At 37.1% G+C, this 20,689-nt stretch overlaps 5 protein-coding genes across 7 annotated transcripts; 4 read left to right on the forward strand and 1 right to left on the reverse strand.

Annotated features, from left to right (window-relative positions):
* Positions 1-247: 247 nt before the first annotated feature.
* Positions 248-2,894, forward strand: UQCR-C2 (Ubiquinol-cytochrome c reductase core protein 2). 2 transcript variants are annotated; one of them, XM_011314173.1, is made up of 7 exons: positions 248-385; positions 873-1,015; positions 1,091-1,282; positions 1,385-1,601; positions 1,739-2,170; positions 2,333-2,554; positions 2,634-2,894. In XM_011314173.1, exons 1-7 carry the CDS (start codon positions 341-343, stop codon positions 2,715-2,717), a joined length of 1,335 nt encoding a protein of 444 aa, XP_011312475.1. In that variant the 5' UTR covers positions 248-340; the 3' UTR covers positions 2,718-2,894. The 2 variants fall into 2 exon arrangements, with proteins under 2 accessions (XP_011312475.1, XP_011312476.1); XM_011314174.1 differs by having other exon boundaries at positions 876-1,015.
* A 33-nt stretch (positions 2,895-2,927) lies between these two features.
* Positions 2,928-5,261, reverse strand: LOC105272200 (uncharacterized). Of its 2 annotated transcripts, none has more exons than XM_011314175.1 (3): positions 5,050-5,261; positions 3,251-4,831; positions 2,928-3,100 (listed from the first exon to the last, which is right to left on the reverse strand). In XM_011314175.1, the coding sequence occupies exons 1-3, from the start codon at positions 5,179-5,181 to the stop codon at positions 2,972-2,974; spliced, it is 1,842 nt and encodes a 613-aa protein (XP_011312477.1). In that variant the 5' UTR covers positions 5,182-5,261; the 3' UTR covers positions 2,928-2,971. The 2 variants fall into 2 exon arrangements, with proteins under 2 accessions (XP_011312477.1, XP_011312478.1); XM_011314176.1 differs by lacking the exon at positions 5,050-5,261 and adding an exon at positions 4,937-5,015.
* Positions 5,262-6,058: 797 nt separating this feature from the next.
* LOC105272228 (uncharacterized) lies at positions 6,059-11,416 on the forward strand. Its single transcript, XM_011314247.1, has 17 exons — positions 6,059-6,208; positions 6,340-6,459; positions 6,520-6,637; positions 6,716-6,977; positions 7,183-7,284; positions 7,352-7,442; positions 7,527-7,663; positions 7,744-7,876; positions 7,937-7,966; positions 8,724-8,870; positions 9,258-9,375; positions 9,503-9,764; positions 9,829-9,924; positions 9,993-10,119; positions 10,193-10,329; positions 10,514-10,646; positions 10,741-11,416. The coding sequence occupies exons 1-17, from the start codon at positions 6,065-6,067 to the stop codon at positions 10,789-10,791; spliced, it is 2,208 nt and encodes a 735-aa protein (XP_011312549.1). The 5' UTR covers positions 6,059-6,064; the 3' UTR covers positions 10,792-11,416.
* Positions 11,417-11,623: 207 nt separating this feature from the next.
* LOC105272229 (odorant receptor 82a-like) lies at positions 11,624-13,504 on the forward strand. The gene is made up of 8 exons (XM_011314248.1): positions 11,624-11,767; positions 12,040-12,157; positions 12,277-12,538; positions 12,636-12,734; positions 12,816-12,906; positions 12,980-13,116; positions 13,180-13,312; positions 13,391-13,504. The coding sequence occupies exons 1-8, from the start codon at positions 11,624-11,626 to the stop codon at positions 13,439-13,441; spliced, it is 1,035 nt and encodes a 344-aa protein (XP_011312550.1). The 3' UTR covers positions 13,442-13,504.
* A 1,303-nt stretch (positions 13,505-14,807) lies between these two features.
* Positions 14,808-20,618, forward strand: LOC105272201 (uncharacterized). The gene is made up of 5 exons (XM_011314177.1): positions 14,808-14,901; positions 16,775-16,928; positions 17,925-18,156; positions 18,360-18,749; positions 18,842-20,618. Exons 1-5 carry the CDS (start codon positions 14,859-14,861, stop codon positions 20,168-20,170), a joined length of 2,148 nt encoding a protein of 715 aa, XP_011312479.1. The 5' UTR covers positions 14,808-14,858; the 3' UTR covers positions 20,171-20,618.
* Positions 20,619-20,689: the final 71 nt, after the last annotated feature.

Below are 20,689 nucleotides of genomic sequence, written 5' to 3' on the forward strand. Positions count from 1 at the left end.
GAAATTCCACAAGATGTGGTTTCCCCCTTCCGTACGTGCTACAGTCAGCTAAATTTCAGTTAAACAAATGAAAAACAAAGAGCATTCGTACAGCAGAAAATAAAATTCACCCCATCGACTTGATGGACACCCCAGCATTGCAATAAAAACTTGGTTAATAAAAAAAAAAACACCCCAGCATTGCGTGTTGCGCCCTCCCTCTCTTGTGGTGCAGTACTACGATGCCACTAGGGCCACTCAAACCCCCAGAATTGACCCTCTACTTTAGTCGATCCTCTTTGAGTGCAATTGTCTCTCTGGATTGGAATTTTTGTGATATTCCTTGGGTAGAGCATAAAAAATGGCTTGCTCAGCAGTGAGATGTCCAATTTTACGTAATCCCATTGTAAGTTATAATAAATTTCTACTATTTGAGTAAATGAAGAAAATCATCGTGTTCTAGTGTGTGTATTGTGTCTTGCATGTGAATAGTTATGAGTCTTTGGGTGGAGATCTTTTGTTCCTCTAATGTTATGTAAAATCTGCTGAGATGAATTCGTAAACTGTTCGTTATCCATTAATAAACCTCACCTCACACGTGCTCTGGCACATTTTCTTAAAAATTATGATAATTTCGTTGTGAAGTGTGGCAAATGGAGATTTCGTCGAATACCCCGGGATCCAAGAGAACTAGCGAAATATCTTTTATGTCCATAGGTACCTCTTTTATGAACTCTAATGGGAGCTCTTTTATGAACTCTAATAAAGAATTCAATTATATAAATTTCGCTATCTCTGTTAAATACCGAGATATTCCTCGAAAAATGATTTATTAATATTAACAATCGGATTGTTATCCTTCACTGCCATTTGCGGAAATCATTGTTCCTTTGCAGGTGAAGAATTATGCTACACTGGCCAAAACAGCCCAATCGTCACCGGTGGCAAATATTGACAGCCAGGTGCTCAGTAATAAAGTAACTGTTGCTGCCCTGGACAACAACAGTCCAGTTGCCCAAGTGTCAATAATCTTCAAGTACGTCCCATGATATTAATTAATTTTTTCATCTCACCTTTTTCTACTTTATGATTGATGTTATCCTTTTAACAGAGCTGGCTCACGTAATGAGACATACGATACCCAGGGCTTAACTCACCTCCTGAGAATTGCAGCCGGTCTCACAACATCAAGATCGTCAACCTTTGCCATAACCAGAAATGTTCAACAGCTCGGTGGCAATCTCTTCGCAGTATCCGATCGTGAATCCATTGCTTACACACTCCAGGTTACTCGTAACAATCTGTAAATATTTTTCCTTTATCATAATTTTCATGGATTTTCCTGCTGGGTATTCTATTGTGATTAATTTTCTTTTAATAATCACTAGACCTTGAATTTTGACAGAGAGAAGGCCCTCATATTTTTGGAAGATGTCGCGACACAACAGGTTTTCAAACCTTGGGAAATATCAGACTCAACTCCTCGATTACGTTACGAGCTCTCAACTCTACCTGACAATGTTCGTATTGTCGAGTTGTTGCATAAAGCTGCATACCGCGACGGTCTGGGATACTCCCTATACTCACCAAAACGTCAGCTTGATAAAATTTCAACGGAAACAGTGAGTTTTATTTTCATTCCTTACATGAACCTCGATCAGTGCGCTAAATTGTTAATTTTTATGTCAGTGTACACATTAAAAAAAAAAAAAAAAAAAGAAATTGTAAAAGTTACAGATGATTGATAATTGTATTGTAGTTGCAACACTTCGTGAATTCCTGGTACACTGGAAATCGATGTGCAATAGTTGCCACTGGAATTTCCCTGAGGGAAATTACTCCATTGGCATCAGAACTGTGCCTGGGCTCAGGCTCTGGCAACAGCACCCCCACAAAATTCGGAGGTGGTGAAATACGCAAGGAGCGCAATTCACCACTGGCGAGTGTTGGTGTGGCAGTGGAAAGCACTGGTTTCGATAAGGAAACCGATGCTCTAGCCTTCGCAGTCCTACAAAAGGCTGCTGGAACTGGGCCACACACCAAATGGGGCACTTCAACAGCACCACTCCAGAGAGCTGTTGCATCAGCTGCTGGATCTGATCCCTTTGCTATCACAGCATTCAATGCCTCTTATTCTGACTCTGGACTATTCGGATTTCTTCTTCAAGCACCTGCTAATGTCGCAGGACCTGTAAGAATTTTTTAAACTGATCCTTGCCTCCCTGACTTTTGAATACTCATTCATAAAATTCAAAATTATCTATAAAATACATTTGTTTGAAGTTAGAGTCTTTGATAAATTCTCAGATGGTATGCGATGGATTAAATATCAGTCTTTAAACATTTTTTCTAGCTTACAAAAGCTGCATATAAGTGGATGTCATCAGCAAACATTACAGACGCTGACGTTGCACGCGGCAAAACAGAACTGAAAGCTTCGATTCTTTTTGCTTCTGATAATAATATGTGTCAGCTTGAAAATCTGGCACAACAGGTTCTGTTTAAGGGACGCGTTATTTCTCCAGCCAGTCTTATTGCTGAAGTTGATAAAATCAGTCCAGCTGATGTTAAGAAGGTAAAAATGAAGGATTTATTTAATTTCAGTGATATATAAGAGCAATTATTGAATGGTAATTATTTGTGTATCAATTCAGGTGGCTGGAAAACTCAGTGGTAAAGTGGCGCTCGCAGCAATTGGTAATTTAGCAACTGTACCCCATGTAGATCAACTCAGTTAGATTTTTTCAATCTAACGATCCGCCATTAATAGTAATGAACTATTTATCGAATATAAAAATACATCCGCATGTCAGATCAGGTCGTATTGATAATGCCCTGCAACCGTCTGCAATTCATGTAATTGTGTACATAATAATAAATAAAAATAAAGAAGAGGATAAATAGTTGAATGGAAATATGAATTTCAATCGACCCAAAAATTCGTGTAATAAAATTCAAATCATATTCATGTGTATTATTGATTTATATGAAATTAATACAATTCGATGACTTCTATGAAGTAAAATTTATTGATTCCCTTGGAAGATATCTTCAAGGGTTTTCCATCAGTTATTCTTTGAACCATTGGTCTCAGCTCTTCTATTTCCTTCAATACCTGAAACTAAAAACACGAGAAATACAATTTTTTGTATGCAGTAAAAATCAAAATCACAACTGAAGAACCGAGAAGCATTTTTTTTTCTTTAATAGAAAAAATATGAAGCGACAGCTTGGATTCAGCCTCAAAAATTTTATTAACAAAACAACTCACGTGATCATCTAGAATATCATTCAACTTTCGAAAAATGGTGAACACTCGTGGATCTTTGGATAGTAAATAATGCTGATAATGAGAATCCATAATCAAACTGCACCACTCGTAGATCTGTTTATCATGCGGATCCACGAGATCTTCCGCTCCACCCTCGTCACAGCTGAGTTTCTTAATAAAAATATCCATGAGCTCAATCACCTCATCGAACATCAGAACGGACTTCAAATGTGGCAGGAGGCAGATATCCGAGAAGCTGAGAGTGAAAATTCTATCCAGAAATTGATGCCTGGTAATTACTGTGGTTTTTCCTGATCCCTCCACCAACACATTTTGCAGTGAAACAGAATTGGAAAAAATAGTCTCTGGTGTTCTCAACCCAAAGGCCAATAAATCGATAATCAATTTCTCCGGAAGATCTTTTAAATGATTCAAGCACCACAGGATGGTCTTGACATCTTTACTCTCAATAAGCTGAGGTATTAATCTCCTCTGAATGGTGGCATCACTGGCACCTTCATTGACATACGTCATAATCTGTTTAGCAATGTTTTTACTGAGTTCAGTAAGAGAAATTCTCTCTGGTAATTTTTCCAGCGACTCCTCCCAGTCAGCAATCGTCGACTCCCTGATCTCAATGACATCACAATCGTTATTCATTGGCTTCTGAAATCTAAGAGAGGATCCAAGCATCGTTTCAATTCTCTGGGATGCCAAACGATAAGGAACAACAGCAAGATGCTGATTAGCAGCTAGCAGCAGATTGTAATCCATCTGCCACAATTTAGCTCCTTTAGTGTATAATTTTAATTTGTGGACGGCCTGAACGAGTTTGAATTGAATATTGTAAATAACTAGGACAGCCCCTTCCTCATTAGCATCAGCTCCATAAATTGCTATGGTTGATTCATTGATGGCCACCATTGCCACAGGATGTTTTGCACTTATCGATGTGACAACGCTGACAAGAATTCCTGGGACAGGCTCTGGACAGCCACCTGTCAAGGGATAACTGTAGAGACGACCGTGGGACCAAAGTGTCACGAGGTATCCGTTATTTTTATCCTGAAGAATTACGTGGCCCATTAATTTCTCAGAGGGCCTCTTCAGCTCGATCCTTGTGATGTCTGGTTTTATTCCAACGTATGTTTTGGCGTCAACCTCTGTTATCAGGTAGGTACAGTGGTCTGGTGATGTTTTTGTGGTGGTCAGTGCACAGAAGTAGGTTTTACCGTTGATGAGAAGCAGTCGACAATCGGAGAGATCCTCGTTCGATGAATTCAAAATTCCTCTGTTGTTGCTCCAGACTTTTCGGTTCTCAAGGGCCCATTTCAGGGAAGCTGTTGCTCCATCTTGTCGGATTAACACTGGCGAGTCCACCTCTGAGAGAATTATCGCACAAAGTGCCACGTCGAATTTGTATTTTTTCACTTTGTGCAGGTGTTTTTCAGTGCTTTCCCACATGCGCAGGTATTTGTCGTTGAAGACTGCCACATAATGTTCCATTTTGCGATCGTAAACTACTTGCGTTGTCAGCCATTCCTGGGACGACCAGCAGCTTGCTTCTTTCAGATCTTGAAGCTGAAGCATTAGGTTTTGCAAGAGAAAAAAAAATTTTAAGAGGAATTCAACAAAAATTGACTATTCCTTTTAGATTCAATTTATATGCTAGTTAAATCGAATTACCTTTTCTACTAATGATTTTATCTCTCATTTATTATTTCTGTGAGGTGTGTAACTAACGGTTTAAAAGAATTTGCCATGAAAACTGCAATAAAAATGTATGAAAATAAACTAACCTTATACCTGTACACCATGTTTCTCCCTAGAGTAACAATTGCACATCCTGTGTCAGCATCTTTCTCAACTCCAAGTATATTTTGTGGATCGATTCCAGGACACAAGGTGTGATAAGAGCTGAATTTTGCCATTTTTTATTGTGTTTATTTATTATTTACAATTTCATTGAAAAGCACAAGTCCAACGTGTTGCGTACGCGCGCACGCCGTAGGAATATTAATAATACATGTCACAAGTAATCGTAAATTTCTCGGTAACTTACCTACAACTGGTGATTCATGTGAATAAATGTGTGTGGATCAATCAATATAATTTTTACCGAAGCTCGGAAAGCAAGGAAAAAAAGTTTGGACTGGAACAAATGCATTTGAAGGCGGCAATTTCATCAAAGACACCAGTATAGAATACAAATGGATAATCCATTAATATCAATAATAATATGTATTTGTATACTGAAATATTAATTAAAGTATTAGATAACAAATAAAAAACTTAAAAATGGATGATAATCGATGGATTGTTGTTGAAAAATGAGTGCAGCCAATGGAATTTTCGGGATGATAAAAAAATTTGTTTAAGCTCATAAAATGAAATGAAATGAAAAGGATTTATGTGCAGAGTTTTTGCAATAAAAATTCCCTTATTTATTACTTTTACGTTCGCAGAAATGGTTTGTTGAGAAAATCGATGGATAAAAGTTTCTTCTCCGATGATTTATTCATTGCCACTCTGAGGCAGAAAACAGAGAGCAATTTGATATTTTCATATGATCGATGCACTTTCCATCTGTCACTCCCAGAAACTGACGTCCACCTATGTACATCTCCCTCAGAACCCTTTCTCTTCATCACCACATATATTTCCGCGAAAATAACTGACGAGCAATTGACTTGTCAGGCGCAAATGCTAAATTTCGTCATGTTCTCACAAGTAGAGTACTGGGGGGATAACAGGGTGAAAGGCTGGGATAAATTTTGCCATGAGGGTTCAGTTTGCACAGAGAAGAGACGCAATATGGACTTTTGGGATAAGCCTTGCTACAGCGTTACGAAAACCATATCGAGTTTGATGGGATTGTGGCCTTATCAGAGTAAGAAAGAGCTTATTATCCATCGAACCATCATCTTCTTCTTGTTTATCATCCAAGTTATACCTGAGGTAAATTAAAAATTGATTAAAAATTCATTTTCAATTTAAATGCAATTTGCATGCAAGTTAAATAAACTTTTATGATTGTTCATCATGTTTCAAATTATTCACTGGCATTCGTTATCATTGCAATTCCCTAGATTTTGGCTGTTTGCCATAACTCTGCCGACTTCAACATCATCATGGACTCAGTGGGAACATTTATAATGGACGCTGGTTTTTTGATAAATGCATCTACTTACTTCTGGAATTTCAAAAAGGTATAGCAGATTTTTTTAATGCCATTTCACCGAGATATCATTCCCATGGAAATATTTTAGATGCGAATACTTCTAGATGATATTCAAGAGAATTGGAAGATATTCCCGGAGAAAAGAGGGCGTCATATATTGGACAAATATGCTAAAGATGGGGGGAAATTGGCAATTGTTTATGCAGGTTGATTTTTTTTTTATAATATATCACGTTGATTATAAATTCTGTTAAAATATTTTATTTGACTTGGGCATTTGACAGTGGGCATTTGTGGCTCTGGAATTTTTTTCACAACTGAACCATTGCAGTGGAGATTACTCAACTCAGTATTTGCTACTAATTTCAATGTGCCATTATTTTGTACTCCAATGGAATATCCGATTATTGATGTCGAGAAATATTACTATGGTCTTTTATTCATACAAGAGATCTCTGTTGCTGTCGTCATCAGCATGGTGGTTGTTTATGATTTATTATTCTTTATCTACTCTCAACATGCCTGTGGATTATTTGCAGCGCTTGGGTATTTAAAAAATTATTTCTCAATTTAAAAGGGATAGTGAAATTTTCGTTGAAATCATTTTGCAGCCCTTAATTTACTCTATAAATAACATTCAGATAAAAATTTCCCTATCTCTCGTATGCTATAAAAGATATTTTTGATTTCGTTTTTCCCTCTTGGCACTTGAAGTAATGATAATAACATTTTTTGTCATTACAATTACAAGATATGCAATTGAGAATTTACCAGTTGGAAGACATTCTGAATCACACAACAGGGGATTTCGATATGTCAAACGTTGCATTCAAATACATAATCGTGCAATAAGGTAAGCAAATCAGCATAAGTAATGAGCAGGAAACATATCAGACATGTCGATGATTATATTCCTCTAGATTTTCGAATTTACTCGAAGATATTGTCGTCTGGAATTTCTTCCTCATGATGGGACTAAATATGATAATCATGAGTTTAACAGCTGTTCAGGTAAAAAAATACAGGAAAAACAAAAAACAAATGTATTCTCAAATTGGATATGAATATTAACAATTGGCCTTGAATCCTCATCAGGTGGTGAGTAACATGGACGCCATAGGAAGACTCTTGAAGAATTGTGTCTTTGTAGCTTCTCAATTGGTTCATCTCTTTATAACTTGTTTCATGTGTCAACGAATCATGGATCACAGTTCAGACCTGCAAAAAAAAATGTATGTACAATATGTCAACAATTCTCCCAATAAACTCTGGATTATTTTTGGATATTATTATCGTTGTCCTCAACTATCAGAGCGAATTCCCGCTGGTGTTTCACAACAGTAAAAACTCAGCAGATGATTAAACTGATGATTCTGAGAAGCCAAATTCCCAGTCAACTGACAGCTGGAAAAATTATGGTGATGTCTTTGGAGACATTTACCGTGGTGAGACGTCTCAATCCACATACCCTCAATCTTTTTTATTAATATTTTGTAATGTTTCAGATAGTGAAGACCTCGGCGTCTTACTTCACAGTATTTTTGGCGATGCAATGAATTTTAAGCGAGAAAAATCGAATGAAATGACTTGTAAATTGTAAAATTATGTACATATAATTCCACAATGAAATAAATAATCTTTTAGGACCATCAGATAAATAAATTGATCACGAAAATCGGAGAATCGCGTTGTAAGGCTGTCCATTTGAAACTAGAGTTTGATATTTCCCACGTGAGAAAATCCCTAAAGAAATGGTAAAAGTACATTTTTTTCCCTCTTTCAATTTTAATGGCACAATTAGAGGGGAAAATCTCCCCGATAAATTGTGGGAAAAATTGAGAAGGGAAATGTAAAAATGCATCATTGAATTTCTCCCCTTACGTGTGTAGAAGTTGTTAATAATTTCAAAGTTGGCATCATCAGGGTAACTCCATCACTCCGACCCCTTTTTTTTTCTCTTCACCCCTTGAAGAGTTTTTACACTGAATTATTTCAGGGCGCAATTTACCTGTCACTCGATACTTTGATTTTTCTTCTCGCCCATGCGTTTTAGATTTTCATTTCCCACAATCTCATAGAACGACTTATGTAGGAGGCTTATATTACAAGTTCTTCCCTTAGAGAGTTGAAAAAAAAAAGAAAAATAGGGAAAAGTAAAATAAATTTTAAACATTGTGACTGGAAGGTGAAAGTTTCACCTAAAAATTTATAAAATTTTTTAGACGTGCTCTTATTACATCATGAGCTATATGAAATGGAAATAGCTGTTAAAATTTTGTGTGAAATTTGAAGGAAATGGAGTTCTGGAATCGGCAGTACTACAGCTGTTTAAAATTTCTATCATGTCTACTGGGACTCTGGCCTTATCAGTCCCCAAAGGAAATTCTAATTCATCGAACCATTGCTATTATTTTATTTGTCGTTCAAATTACACCTCAGGTTAGTCATTGTGAAATTCATTGTTTAAAAATCGTGACGTGCATTTTTCACCAATTCTCAAAAGGTGTAATTGCAGGTTACCAATTAACGATAAATCACGTAGTGTAATTTCAGTAGCAATTATCGTATGAGACACGGAAGATAGTATCAAGTGATTAATTGAAACTTGAAACTTTCAATGGTTGCAGATATTAGCTCTGAAGAATTACTATGACGATTTCCAACTAGTGATGGAGTCCATGACTTATTTTATGATTGAAATCACATTTGTCGTTAACTTTTTCACATATTTGTTTCAATTCAAGAAGATAAGTAATTTGCTTAGTCAATGCAATGGCTAAAAGTTATTTTACAGCAATGATTCATTCGAATGGATTATGTTTATAGATGAGAATAATGCTGGATAGAATTCGAGAGGACTGGAACATATTCCTGGCAGACAAGGGATTGAAAATTCTTGAGAGATATGCCAGACAGGGGCAAAAATTTTCGTTGTTATACGCAGGTTAATTTTTGCTGAGAAAAAACTTTAGTCAAACATGAAAACATTTTCAAATGAATAATAAGATGAATAAATTATTTTGTGCATTGAAAAATGATTAATAATATATTTAATATTTTATTATGTCTAGGCAGTTTGTACATATCTGGTATATTCACAACGTTGAAACCGCTACAATTGAGACTCATGAATATTCTAATGAAATCCAACAGCAGTGTTCCAAAATTCTTCATGCCAATGGATTATCCATTGTTCAATGTCGACAGATATTATTACGCTCTCTTCTGTCTCAGCGAATTGTGCGTTACTATCATCATAGTAATGGTTCTCGCCTACGATTTATTTTTCTTCCTCTGTGCCCAGCACATTTGTGGATTATTTGCTGCTCTGGGGTAATACAAGTTTTAAATCGAATTTTTAATTATTGTTACAACTTAATAAATGTCATACTGTAAGTGCTGCTATCGAAAAAGCCTCGACGAAACCTCATCTCAATGATGAAATATACAATTATTTCAAGAGCTGCGTCCTAATTCACAGACGGACAATTGAGTATGCAATTACGAAACTTATTCCTCTAAAAATCGGGTCGATTATTAAGAAAATCTAATTCTCTGCAGATTCGCCCAACTACTCGACGAAATTCTTCGTTGGAATACTTTTATCTTGTTGGGATTGACAATGATTGATATGAGTATGATCGAATTACAGGTGAAATATGTCGAGTTTAAATATCTTTGCAAAAAGGTTGCAAAATAAAAATTTTCCGTTTTACCTTAATTTTCTAAGAAAAATATTCGAAGGATTTTTCTTTTCTCAGCTAGTTCTTCATTTGGACGATATTGGAGAAGTTTTGAAGAACCTAGTCTTTATCGCATCTGTAATGACACGTTTGTTCATTGTATGTTTTGTCGCCCAGCGCGTGACAGATCATAGCTGTGATTTTCAGAAGAATGTGTATGAACTCGTGCACATATTTATATTTTTCACAATATTTATTATCACTTATTATAATTGCACCAGAAATTACCAATTTATCGGCAGTATAAATACTCATTTATTAGGAGAGTGCTATTATTCACTACACACACACAATCGTTGAATTGTAAATGGTAAAAATCAATTATTCAATCAATTTCAGAATGAATTCAAGGTGGAGCGATGCCGAAATAAAATCGCAAAAATTGATTAAATTTGTCTTAATGAGAAGTCAAATTCCATGTCGGCTGACGGCTGGTAAACTCCTAGTTATGTCATTGGAATTATTTACTCTCGTAAATATCCGTTTTTTGAATTAACTAATTTTTTCGTTGAATTAACTCGTAACAGAATTCATCCAAATATTATTACGAATTAATATACTTATAGATTGTCAAGACATCCGGTTCATATTTCACAATGCTGCTGGCCATGCAATGAAACTTCAATTTTCCAAATGAATTTTCCTCATTAGCCGGCAAAAATGCCTCAAAATATTTTTTTCAATATCGTAATGCATTAAATAGTATTGCAGTAAAATAAATAGAGCAATTCTAGCTACGAGATAATCTCGGGAGTTGTTGCACAATTACACATCAACAGTGAGGCAGATAAGGTACTAAAGTGAGGATAAGGGAAGTTTCTTTTCAGTAATTGCACTTATTTGCATCAATGATGGAAATTGACGCCATTGTACACCTGCAATGGTACAACCCTTTTACCTCCTTTTCCAGGAAAATTGCCCTGGGCAATTTACCTGACATATGACGACTTGATTGTTTCTCTGGACGAATATTCCCTCTAGTTTTATTACCGAGGGGTAGGGAGTCTACGTGCAGTACGAATACTCGAGGCAAACGTTATTCATTGTGGGGTGATATTGTCAGGAGCTACCAATAAAAAAAAAAAATCTCACATGTAATACACCAAGAGTATTTCATTTATTTCTATTGAAGCCTCTGGAGAATACCCAAATAATTCTGGAATTGGAACTTGTGGTATTCGGGGATTATTTTCCATTCAAATTCAATTCAATTCGGCCAATAGAATAAGAAAAATTTTGCAATCCTGTCAAATTTTAAATGGTACTAAGGAAAATTTTTGTCTCGGTACGCATTTTTACAAAAAAAAACTTTTCAATTGTCAGACTTTTGTTCTTTAAGTACAGGAGAATTACCACTGAAATTATTTTCAAAAAATTATCAATTGTATAACGTAGATTAGCCAAAATAAAAATCCCAATGTCAACGTGAAACATGGAAGAAGCGAAACAATGGAGTTTTGGAATCAGAATCACTACAGCTGTTTGAAATTTTTATCATGTTGCCTGGGCTTGTGGCCTTATCAGTCGATGAGAGAGAGTTTAATATTTCGAATTATCGCTGTATTTTTATTTTTGTTTCAAACAATACCTCAGGTGAGTTGTGCTTTGGGAAATAAAAGGATGTCTTAATTATTTTTTTAAATCATCGCAGGTTTTAGCACTGAAAGGCTATTATCATGACTTTCAACTTGTTATGGAGTCAATGACTTATTTCATGATCGACATTACCGTTGTATTAAATTTTATCACATATTTATCACAATTCGACAAGATAAGTAATCGATATCGTGGATATTATTATATCATAATATTATAATTGAATGAGGTTTTGACAGACTTTTATTTTGAATCTGTTCCATTTATAGGTGAAAAAAATACTGGATCGCATAAGAAATGATTGGGAAATATTCAAGGACGATAATCTATTGGAAATTCTTCGGTCATATACTCGCCAAGGACACAAATTTTCTGCATTATATGCAGGTAACGATTACACAATTATTTATCATTGGTGTGTTGTTTATTTGGCAGATTCTAAATAAATGCTGGGGGAATTTAGTGAATATTTGTTGTACTATGACATTTTGATTATTTATTTTCAGTCAGTTTGTACACATGCAGTTTGTTTCTCACATTGGCTCCCATAGAGCTGCGACTCATCAATATTCTAGTGAAATCCAATATGAGTATTCCGAAATTTTTCATACCCATGGAATATCCGATTATGAATATCGAAAAATATTACTACGAAATTCTCTTTGTCACTGAATTATCCGTCAGTGTAATTATGTTGATGATTATTACTTACGACTTGTTCTTCTTCCTCTGTGCCCAACATATTTGCGGATTGTTCGCTGCTTTAGGGTAATTAGTAAATTAAATATTTACAAATTTTATTCAATCTCAATTCAATTTAATTCTTTTATATCGTCAATCATTGTAATAATTACTGTGCTGTAAGTGTCGCTATTGAGAAGGTGCCATTGACTAAAACCTGTGAAAAGGATTATGGATACGACTACCTCAGAAGGTGCATTCAAATTCATGAACGTGCAATCGGGTAAAAAAGCCACTCACCAATTCAATCAATTCAATTGGCATACACAGGAAAATTGTTTTTTTTTTCTGTCCTGATGAGCAGGCACACGAGATTACTCGATGAAATTCTCCGGTGGAATACATTCATTCTATTAGGATTGACAATGATCGACATGAGCATGATTGAACTCCAGGTTACCCAATAAAATATGAATTCTTAATCAATCTAATAATACGAATAAGTAGGCAAATTATCAATAACTTCAGCTGGTGCTTCACTTGGACGATATCGGCCGAGTTTTGAAGAACTTGATCTTCATCGGATCAGTAATGACGCGATTCTTCGTCGTATGTTTCGTTTCTCAACGAGTTACTGATCACAGCATTGATTTCCAGATAAATGTGTAAGAGTAATTATATTTATCCTCCCAAGTGAGACAACTCTAATATAATTGATATGCCTTCAGAATAAATTCCCAATGGTGCGATACTTCGCTAAAATCCCAGAAGTTGATACAGTTCGTTATGATGAGAAGCCAAAAACCGTGTCAATTGACAGCAGGTAAACTCCTAATAATGTCATTCGAATTATTCACTGTGGTGAGTACTTGAGTACTATTTTTAGATTGCAGTGCGACGTGTCTATTTATTAATTTATTTATTAATTAATACTCACAGATTGTTAAGACGTCCGGCTCCTACTTTACCATGCTCTTAGCCATGCAATAAGATCATCATTCATTCTACACTTACTTTATTAGTACCCTTTCTAATAATTATTATTTCCCAGTATGTCACTTTATACAATGAAAAAAATCATGGAATTAACTTGTCAAGATTAATGAGTAAAAATTTGAATAAACATTTTTTCATCCCGAATAAATATCTTTTTTTCAATGTGGATTTCTAAGCTCTGGCTACTGAGGACAATTCCTCCTGGGGATGAAAAACCACCAAAGTTACGATGTAAGTGAGACACCAGGCTAGGAAAAAGTCAGGACAATGATCCCATTATTCTATTATGTGTACATACATGGGGCGTCTTCGGATCCAAATCAATTTTCGCTAAATGCCCGTTAAATTCAGTGGGGGGGGGGGAGTGCAGATGTTTTTTTTCTTTTTCCTGGCATTGAGAGGTATCTCAGGGGCCCACCCAAGTGAGATTTCTCAATTTTCTCCCATCCACGCGTCACAAATCTTCTCCAGGAGGAGAGTCAAACCCCAAAAATCCAACAATCGATGCAGGACCCGTTTTTTTCAACAATGCCCGGGAAATCCCCAGTGAGAGGGATTGAGGGGTTCCTTACATGATGCCCCGGATATAGATGTCCTGGGATTCTTTTGTCAGGACTAAATGGACGGAGGCTTTCTTGCGTCCAGGAAAACCTTTGAGATAGTGAAAAAAAAGAGCTCCGGCATATGATGTGTCATTGGAAAATTGAGTTTGACGGACGTTGGTGTTTAAACAGTGGATTACGTCCATTCAAAGATCTTATTTCCTCGTGTTTTGGATATAATGATGCAGGGGTTCTTTATAATCTGAAAATGATGAAAATAGTCCAGAAATTGAAATGTTCTTTGAAGCCAAAACTTTGATTTAATTTATTCCAATAAAAAATAAATAATTTTGTGCCCATGCCATGGGAATTGGAAGAATGTGTATTTCAGAAATGACGAAAATTATTTTTCCAACTCTCAAGAGATCTTACTTATTTCTACCAAAAAAAAAAAATGCCATTATTTTCCGAGATTCATATCCGAGAAAAATGTGAGGCTTAAGTCTTGAGGCTTGATAATGGGAGTGTTTGAAACGAAGAGTGACATTTCTTGTATCTCAGACCTATCAGGAGACCTATCAGTTTTGAAAAAGATAGCTGGTGCACTGTGCCTGGAGCCTTGAAACCCTCTCAGCGGGTATCTTGGGTAGAAGAATTTTTCGTCATCTTGGGCCCTCGATGCTGCACTCTTGGACCCACGCTGGCAGAATAGTGGGGGAAAAATCTATATAGCCCTAGGGTTGGTCCCCTGAGTTCGACAGTTACTCTGCTCCTCTCATCCCATACGTTTACTCACCAGTGTTCATTTCCAGTGACATTATCAGCGATATGTGATTGTGCAAGTGCATTGCAAATAGTTTTACCTAATCATGGACATCCTCAAGATAATCATTTTACTATTTACAATCACAGGTGAGTTTTTCAACTATTTTTATTCAAGTTCATTCACTAAAAAACAAATTGCTAATGAAATGAATTTTTTATTTTCATAATACGAATTTTATTTATGAGTCAATACCAATGCCACCCTCAACGTCCACGTTTTTTTTTTTTACAAAGAGACAAAGTGGTTAAATTATTTAAGGTGCCCTTTGCTTTTGCTTTGCTTTAGTTTCTATTATTCCAATTGTATTTAATTTAGAATTCAGCTCGTGAGGAATTTATATTTTTAAAAAATAATGCCACATTGTCTCACGTACCTGAAAGACTCTTCTCCAGGTATGAATACCAATTGAAACAATAGCAGACGAGTAAAAAGTTTGATGATCTCAGATATCGGGGAACGCTAGGGTGTCAATGTTCCCATGAGAATAGAATATTCAATTTCTCCTTACTCCTACGTGCTATTTAAATTCAGTTTCAAGTGTACACTAATCTAAGAACGCAGGAGTTGAAGGAAAAATCGCCTCAGGAAAAAAAAATACAAGAAAAACATTAATTGTTTTTCGGGGGGAATTTTAGTCCTCGTAATCCTTGTTGTCTGGCTGAAAAGCAACCATCCCCAAACCGTTTTCTCGACATAATGCACACGTGCACCCTCCGATCGTACCATACGCTTTCCCAAAATCTGTGAAATGATTCTATGTCTTCTATTAATAAATGTTGACCAACCGTTCCCCTTTATTATCGCTCCCTTTTTTTCCCTCAACATGATAATCTCACGATCAGACACTCCCCACTGGGAGTCCGAATATTCTGTTTACATTCATCCATCATGAATATTAATGATCATTTTACCCAATAAATTCCCTGACTCCAAGAAAATCCCGACGTTAAAAAAAAAATTTATAGACATTAAATAATTCAAATGAGGAGATGTTTTGTACCGCCGCGAGAAAAAATATTTGAAAAAGATAAAAACACATGGGACTTCCGCCATTGAAAATCAATGGCCGAATCATTGCCAATTGAAATGGGATTCACGATGCTTTCTCCCCTTAAATATCATTCAATATTCATCTCATCACCTCGACGATTTCCCACTGCATTAAGAAAAAAAAAATACTTCGAATTTACTTCAGCCCACAAAAATTGGCGCTTGGGAATTTTCTGAGAACTTATCTATGCTTTTTTTCTTGGCAAATAATAATGTAATGATTTTGCAAAAAATTGAGGGAAACGAGGAAACTAGCAGGTATTTCCGGAATTTGAGTCGTCAAAATTTGAACTCCCCGGGATAAAGATTCTTGTCACCTGGGTCCTCACCGCAGGGAATTCCCTCTTTTTTTTTTGTATTTTAGCTGTGCACAGCTTCAGGTAGTGGCAGGGGGTTGGATCCACAGGGTGAAACGTAGATAATCCAATATACGTGGGTATTTATCTTTTAGAATCTGTCAGGCCCTAAATCTACGGTCCCAACCAGCGGGTGGGCCCTCTCTTCCGTCTCACTTCAGAAATACCTGCCCCAGGGAAATTCCTTTTTCTCTCTCTGACTCATTGTCCTCTCACTTGAATATCTGGAAAGAGAGCACAGGACTCCCATGGACAAACGTCCGGGATAGAGAAATCGACGAGCACGGGGAAAATTTCCAACATAGGAGATATTACATGTATTTATCGTCCAATATCTAAACTGTGTTTGTACCATCTGAAAAAATGCCTCACTGGATTTTTTTTTCATAAATGAGATACAAGACAGGAAAGCGGATATTTTTCACCTTTCGTAATAAATTATTAGCGGAGAAATTTTCAGGTCAATGTCGATTAGTTTTATTGACGAGATTTCGGTTAAAGGTATGGATGGAAAGGATGACAGAGAATAATGGTATATTTGTTTGTGCTTCAGGCGTTTGTCAGAGTTATAGAATTTGGAGCAACGAGTGGAGAGATCCAGGTGGTGATCAGTGTGATACAGCAATCAGAGAAACAATCCAGGAAGACAGAGCAACGATCGTAGATGACACACCAGACAGACTCCATTCAATTTGGCTATCTCAAGAGTAAGTCCTATCTTGCCGGTTTTTTTTTCTTTCTTTCTTTCTTCTTTTCACAGCAGCCGCCGTGCACTTTACATGTCCCTCATTATGAACACATGGCGTGAATTCGGGGAATCGTTATTTTTATTTTTTGACCTCTCATTGGTTTTAATGGGGAAACTAAAACCGGATGATAAAATGTTTTACGGTAGTCGAGTGTTTAGAAATGGTTTGAAATTTTCATGTCATTTATCCTCGTTTTCTTCAGGTCAGATGAACGATTTTTGGTAAAAGGCTCATGAGTGTCAGTGGTTTTTGAAAAATGAGGGTAAACCGATCGAGCAATCTGCCATTCATATCGAATTCAATTCTCCACTCGATATTTTTTTGAGGTATTGTCCTCCCTCGACCAATCGGTGGTGATTTCTTTGTGAGGAAATGGTGACACTGGTGTGAAGGACGGGTCTCGTTTTTGAGTTGTTCCCCTAGTGTCCCTTAAGGCCTAGAAGATGCCCTCCACTATTGTCCGATTATTTACGAGTGTTACAGGGGCTTCGGCGTGAAAATTTTTTTCACCCAATTCTCGGAAAAATCGAAATGTGGAAATTTTCACTTTTGCAAGCTCCTTTTCAAATATATTCAACAGACTCTTTGACATATGTGGAACCAATCACTGGAATTGAGTAATCACCGGCGGAAAAAAGTTGGAATGAAAATTTTTTTAACCCACAGCAAAAATTCTACTCATTCTGCAGATGGAGAATTTTAAACATTCATTTTTCACATTTTTTTTCGGGGGAAAAAATCTTTCAGATCAAATGAATTCACCGCAATTTCCCCCCAAATGATTATTTCGTTCAGTTTATTCAGGATATTATACCGAAAAATCGCTTGCCTGCCCTGAGAAAAAAATTTTACCCTCGATTACTACCATAACACTCACGCTGTAACAAAGATATCCCCCAAGTTGTCTTAGGACAGCTTATTTACAAAAAAACTACCAATTCTCTCCCCTGGCAGATGTGAAGTGAGGGCGGGTCCGGAGTATGTCATCAGGAAATACACGTTCTTCGAGAATGGCACATTTTTACTGATGAGACATCATTATGCCGAGGAGTCTTGTAGTGTAGCGACACATACCGTTGTGGCAAGGGGAATCATTCGAATCCTGTCATCATCTGCATCAGCCCCTGGTGCTACGGAAACTAGTTACCAGCTGGAACGCGTTCATATTGTTCCACTGACACGACAGGTCTGTAAAAATGTTTTGAAATCTTAATCCCTCTTTTCCTCTGTACCCCATGTGGAAATCCTATCACAACAAAAAAAAAAAATCCACAGTGTCATAAGTCCTTCTTCCCCAATTCATTTTCATTCTCAATCACTTTATAATAACGACAAGTGAGTTTATTTCTTTTAATATTTTCATCAATAATTATGTTATTCAATTATTAGGTCGCCCACAAATTCGGCCATCGTGTTAATGTGACCTGCACTCCGCAGCCGCGTTGGCGACCCTATGTGCCCCAAATAATTTACGAACAACCGTTAAAACGTAGTTCGAAGTTCAATTGGGAAGGGCCTACATACAATTCCTTTCAACGTCCGATTCCCTCGAGGAAATACGGTGCTCTCAATTGTCTAGGTCCCTTGGGTATTGATTTCAATGAGCTGCGTCTCGTGAGAGTTCAAAGGAAGCCCTCAACATCGACAGCATTTGGATTGGGCCCCAATGGGGAACCCAAAGTCGAGCTTTTCCTGGGGAGTCTATCTCCAAATGTTCATGTGAAGAAATCCCACAGGTCTACATCGTTGCAGCCAACCGCTCTCCTTCGAGCTGATACGGTGAATATTGAAAATCTTGTTTTCCCATTGAAATTTATCCCAACAAAAAAAAAAATCATGAAAAAAAATTCAAACAATGAAATTTTCTTCAGATCAAAGGCTGTTTGGTGTGCAGTGCAATATCCAGGGGGACTGAGAACAGTCCACCTCTTCTCCACGAAGTCGCAGCCCTTCCAGCACTTCTTGGTGGTTCATGGATATCTGGGAATTGCGAGAGCTGCGAGGGCGGTCTCTGGATAAAACGTCAACTCCAAGTCTACTCTGGTGATCTCCTCTGGACAGGTCGTTGGGATTATTTCGCCGATGCCAAATGCAATAAATTCATCTACGCAGTTACAGCAGCAGGGAGCTACATCCAACGTCCGGGACATCAACGCCATCATCAGCTCACCGAACAAGATTTCCTCGAGCCAAAAGAGACTATCATCAATTACCCCATCGATGAAATAGCAGAGACTGAAATATTCACATCGTATCCTGAAAAACCGAAACGATATGCACGACAGGTTCAGTACAACAAGAGGGATTTTTCTCCCTGGATGAAACCAGAAATGGCGAAGAAATTGTTGGATATTTACGAGGAGGACCGCAGTCTTCGTGCTGCCATGATACCGAAAATAAACTTTGACAAAGTAATTGATGGTCAATTGGAAACTTCAGAATCCACAACAGAAATACCGATAACCACAGCAGTCACAACAACCACAACAACCACAACAACCACAACAACCACAACAACTTCAGAGACAACGACAAAAGAAACTAAGAAAGTGCCTGAACAAACGACAGAATCATTAGCAGATCTCGCTCTGCGAAGGACTTTGGGTTCAGACAAATCTTACCGCCACCTTCTTGGCAGCACTCATCCTTCCCTGGCGGAATCATTTGCCGCAATGCTCCGTGGAAATCAGAGACGTGAAGAAACAACGAAAAAACCCTTGGATCAGGTGTCATCAATTCCTGCAGGAACCACTGAACTCGATCTTCATGTGGCTGAGAGCCTTCTAATCGTTGGGGATTTATCGATAGCAGCAAGATGTGGAGCTCAGATAGTCAGTGATGGAAGTGGAGGACTCAAGGTGAAGCCCCTGGGCTCGTGGCCAAGGAATTGTGTTAGACATGCACTCGAGGCCCCTTCGACTCTTGGATTGAGAGCTAGAGTTGGGGTCAATTGGAGTGGGCAGTATACGTTGCTTGTTGGGCCCAGGGATGATAATCTCTGGGAGGCACCTTTGCGACAGTGTGGGAGAACTCCTAGTTATAATCCTTCACTAAGGGCTCATCTCAGACTGAGCTTGGGCCACAGATATGGGCTCTTGCAATCTTCTGGCACGAGTTCCACCCGTGCTTCACAAAATCTTCAGCTATCCGCTGTTATCCTGATAATTAATTTTTTTTTCTGCCATTCGTCTCGTAATTAGAAGAGTTTAATTGATCAACTGGAGAAGAATAATGGAAACAATTGGCAAATTAGTCGTTTAATTAATTAATCGGCTCTGTGTAGCGGATCGAGAAAATTCGGAAAAATTTCAACAGAACCAACCGAAAATTAATAGAATGCCAATTCAATAGAATTATCTTGTGACTTTCGTAGAAATCTTGTAAATACTTTCCTTATATTGTACATATGTATTTAATGAAGATGTAGTTGATTCAGCTGCTGCGCATGGACGAACACCAACCAGTGACTCATTAGGGATAAAAATCGTATTTAAGATTAGATTTATTTAATTAAAAAAAATAGGTTGGTGTTGCTGCCGCCTAAGGGATACCCCCCCAGTGAAATTTTGACGATAAAGCATTGTAAATAGTATAATAAAAAATGTAAATAATTCTGTACATATTCAATATAGTCATGTTTAAAATCAACTCCCACTGAGAATTCAATTCAACCTCACTTCCTGTCATTTTTTTCCCTTCTTTTTAAAAAATTGCAACAC

Source organism: Fopius arisanus, unplaced genomic scaffold (genome assembly GCF_000806365.1).
Source record: "Fopius arisanus strain USDA-PBARC FA_bdor unplaced genomic scaffold, ASM80636v1 scaffold00149, whole genome shotgun sequence".
Classification (NCBI taxonomy): Eukaryota; Metazoa; Arthropoda; class Insecta; order Hymenoptera; family Braconidae; genus Fopius; species Fopius arisanus.

Coding starts and splice junctions, on each gene's coding strand:
- LOC105272228 (XM_011314247.1), top strand. CDS start 6,065: ATGGACTTTTGGGATAAGCCTTGCTACAGCGTTACGAAAACCATATCG. Junction 6,460..6,519: donor ACTTCTGGAATTTCAAAAAG/GTATAGCAGATT, acceptor GAAATATTTTAG/ATGCGAATACTTCTAGATGA. Junction 10,330..10,513: donor TGTGATTTTCAGAAGAATGT/GTATGAACTCGT, acceptor AATCAATTTCAG/AATGAATTCAAGGTGGAGCG.
- LOC105272200 (XM_011314175.1), bottom strand. CDS start 5,181: ATGGCAAAATTCAGCTCTTATCACACCTTGTGTCCTGGAATCGATCCA. Junction 4,832..5,049: donor ACATGGTGTACAGGTATAAG/GTTAGTTTATTT, acceptor CTAATGCTTCAG/CTTCAAGATCTGAAAGAAGC. Junction 3,101..3,250: donor ATGATATTCTAGATGATCAC/GTGAGTTGTTTT, acceptor TCGTGTTTTTAG/TTTCAGGTATTGAAGGAAAT.
- LOC105272201 (XM_011314177.1), top strand. CDS start 14,859: ATGGACATCCTCAAGATAATCATTTTACTATTTACAATCACAG. Junction 16,929..17,924: donor TCAATTTGGCTATCTCAAGA/GTAAGTCCTATC, acceptor CTCCCCTGGCAG/ATGTGAAGTGAGGGCGGGTC. Junction 18,157..18,359: donor TTGTTCCACTGACACGACAG/GTCTGTAAAAAT, acceptor TTCAATTATTAG/GTCGCCCACAAATTCGGCCA.
- LOC105272229 (XM_011314248.1), top strand. CDS start 11,624: ATGGAGTTTTGGAATCAGAATCACTACAGCTGTTTGAAATTTTTATCA. Junction 12,158..12,276: donor ATTTTCTGCATTATATGCAG/GTAACGATTACA, acceptor ATTTATTTTCAG/TCAGTTTGTACACATGCAGT. Junction 13,117..13,179: donor ATTGATTTCCAGATAAATGT/GTAAGAGTAATT, acceptor ATATGCCTTCAG/AATAAATTCCCAATGGTGCG.
- UQCR-C2 (XM_011314173.1), top strand. CDS start 341: ATGGCTTGCTCAGCAGTGAGATGTCCAATTTTACGTAATCCCATT. Junction 386..872: donor CAATTTTACGTAATCCCATT/GTAAGTTATAAT, acceptor ATTGTTCCTTTG/CAGGTGAAGAATTATGCTAC. Junction 2,555..2,633: donor GTCCAGCTGATGTTAAGAAG/GTAAAAATGAAG, acceptor GTATCAATTCAG/GTGGCTGGAAAACTCAGTGG.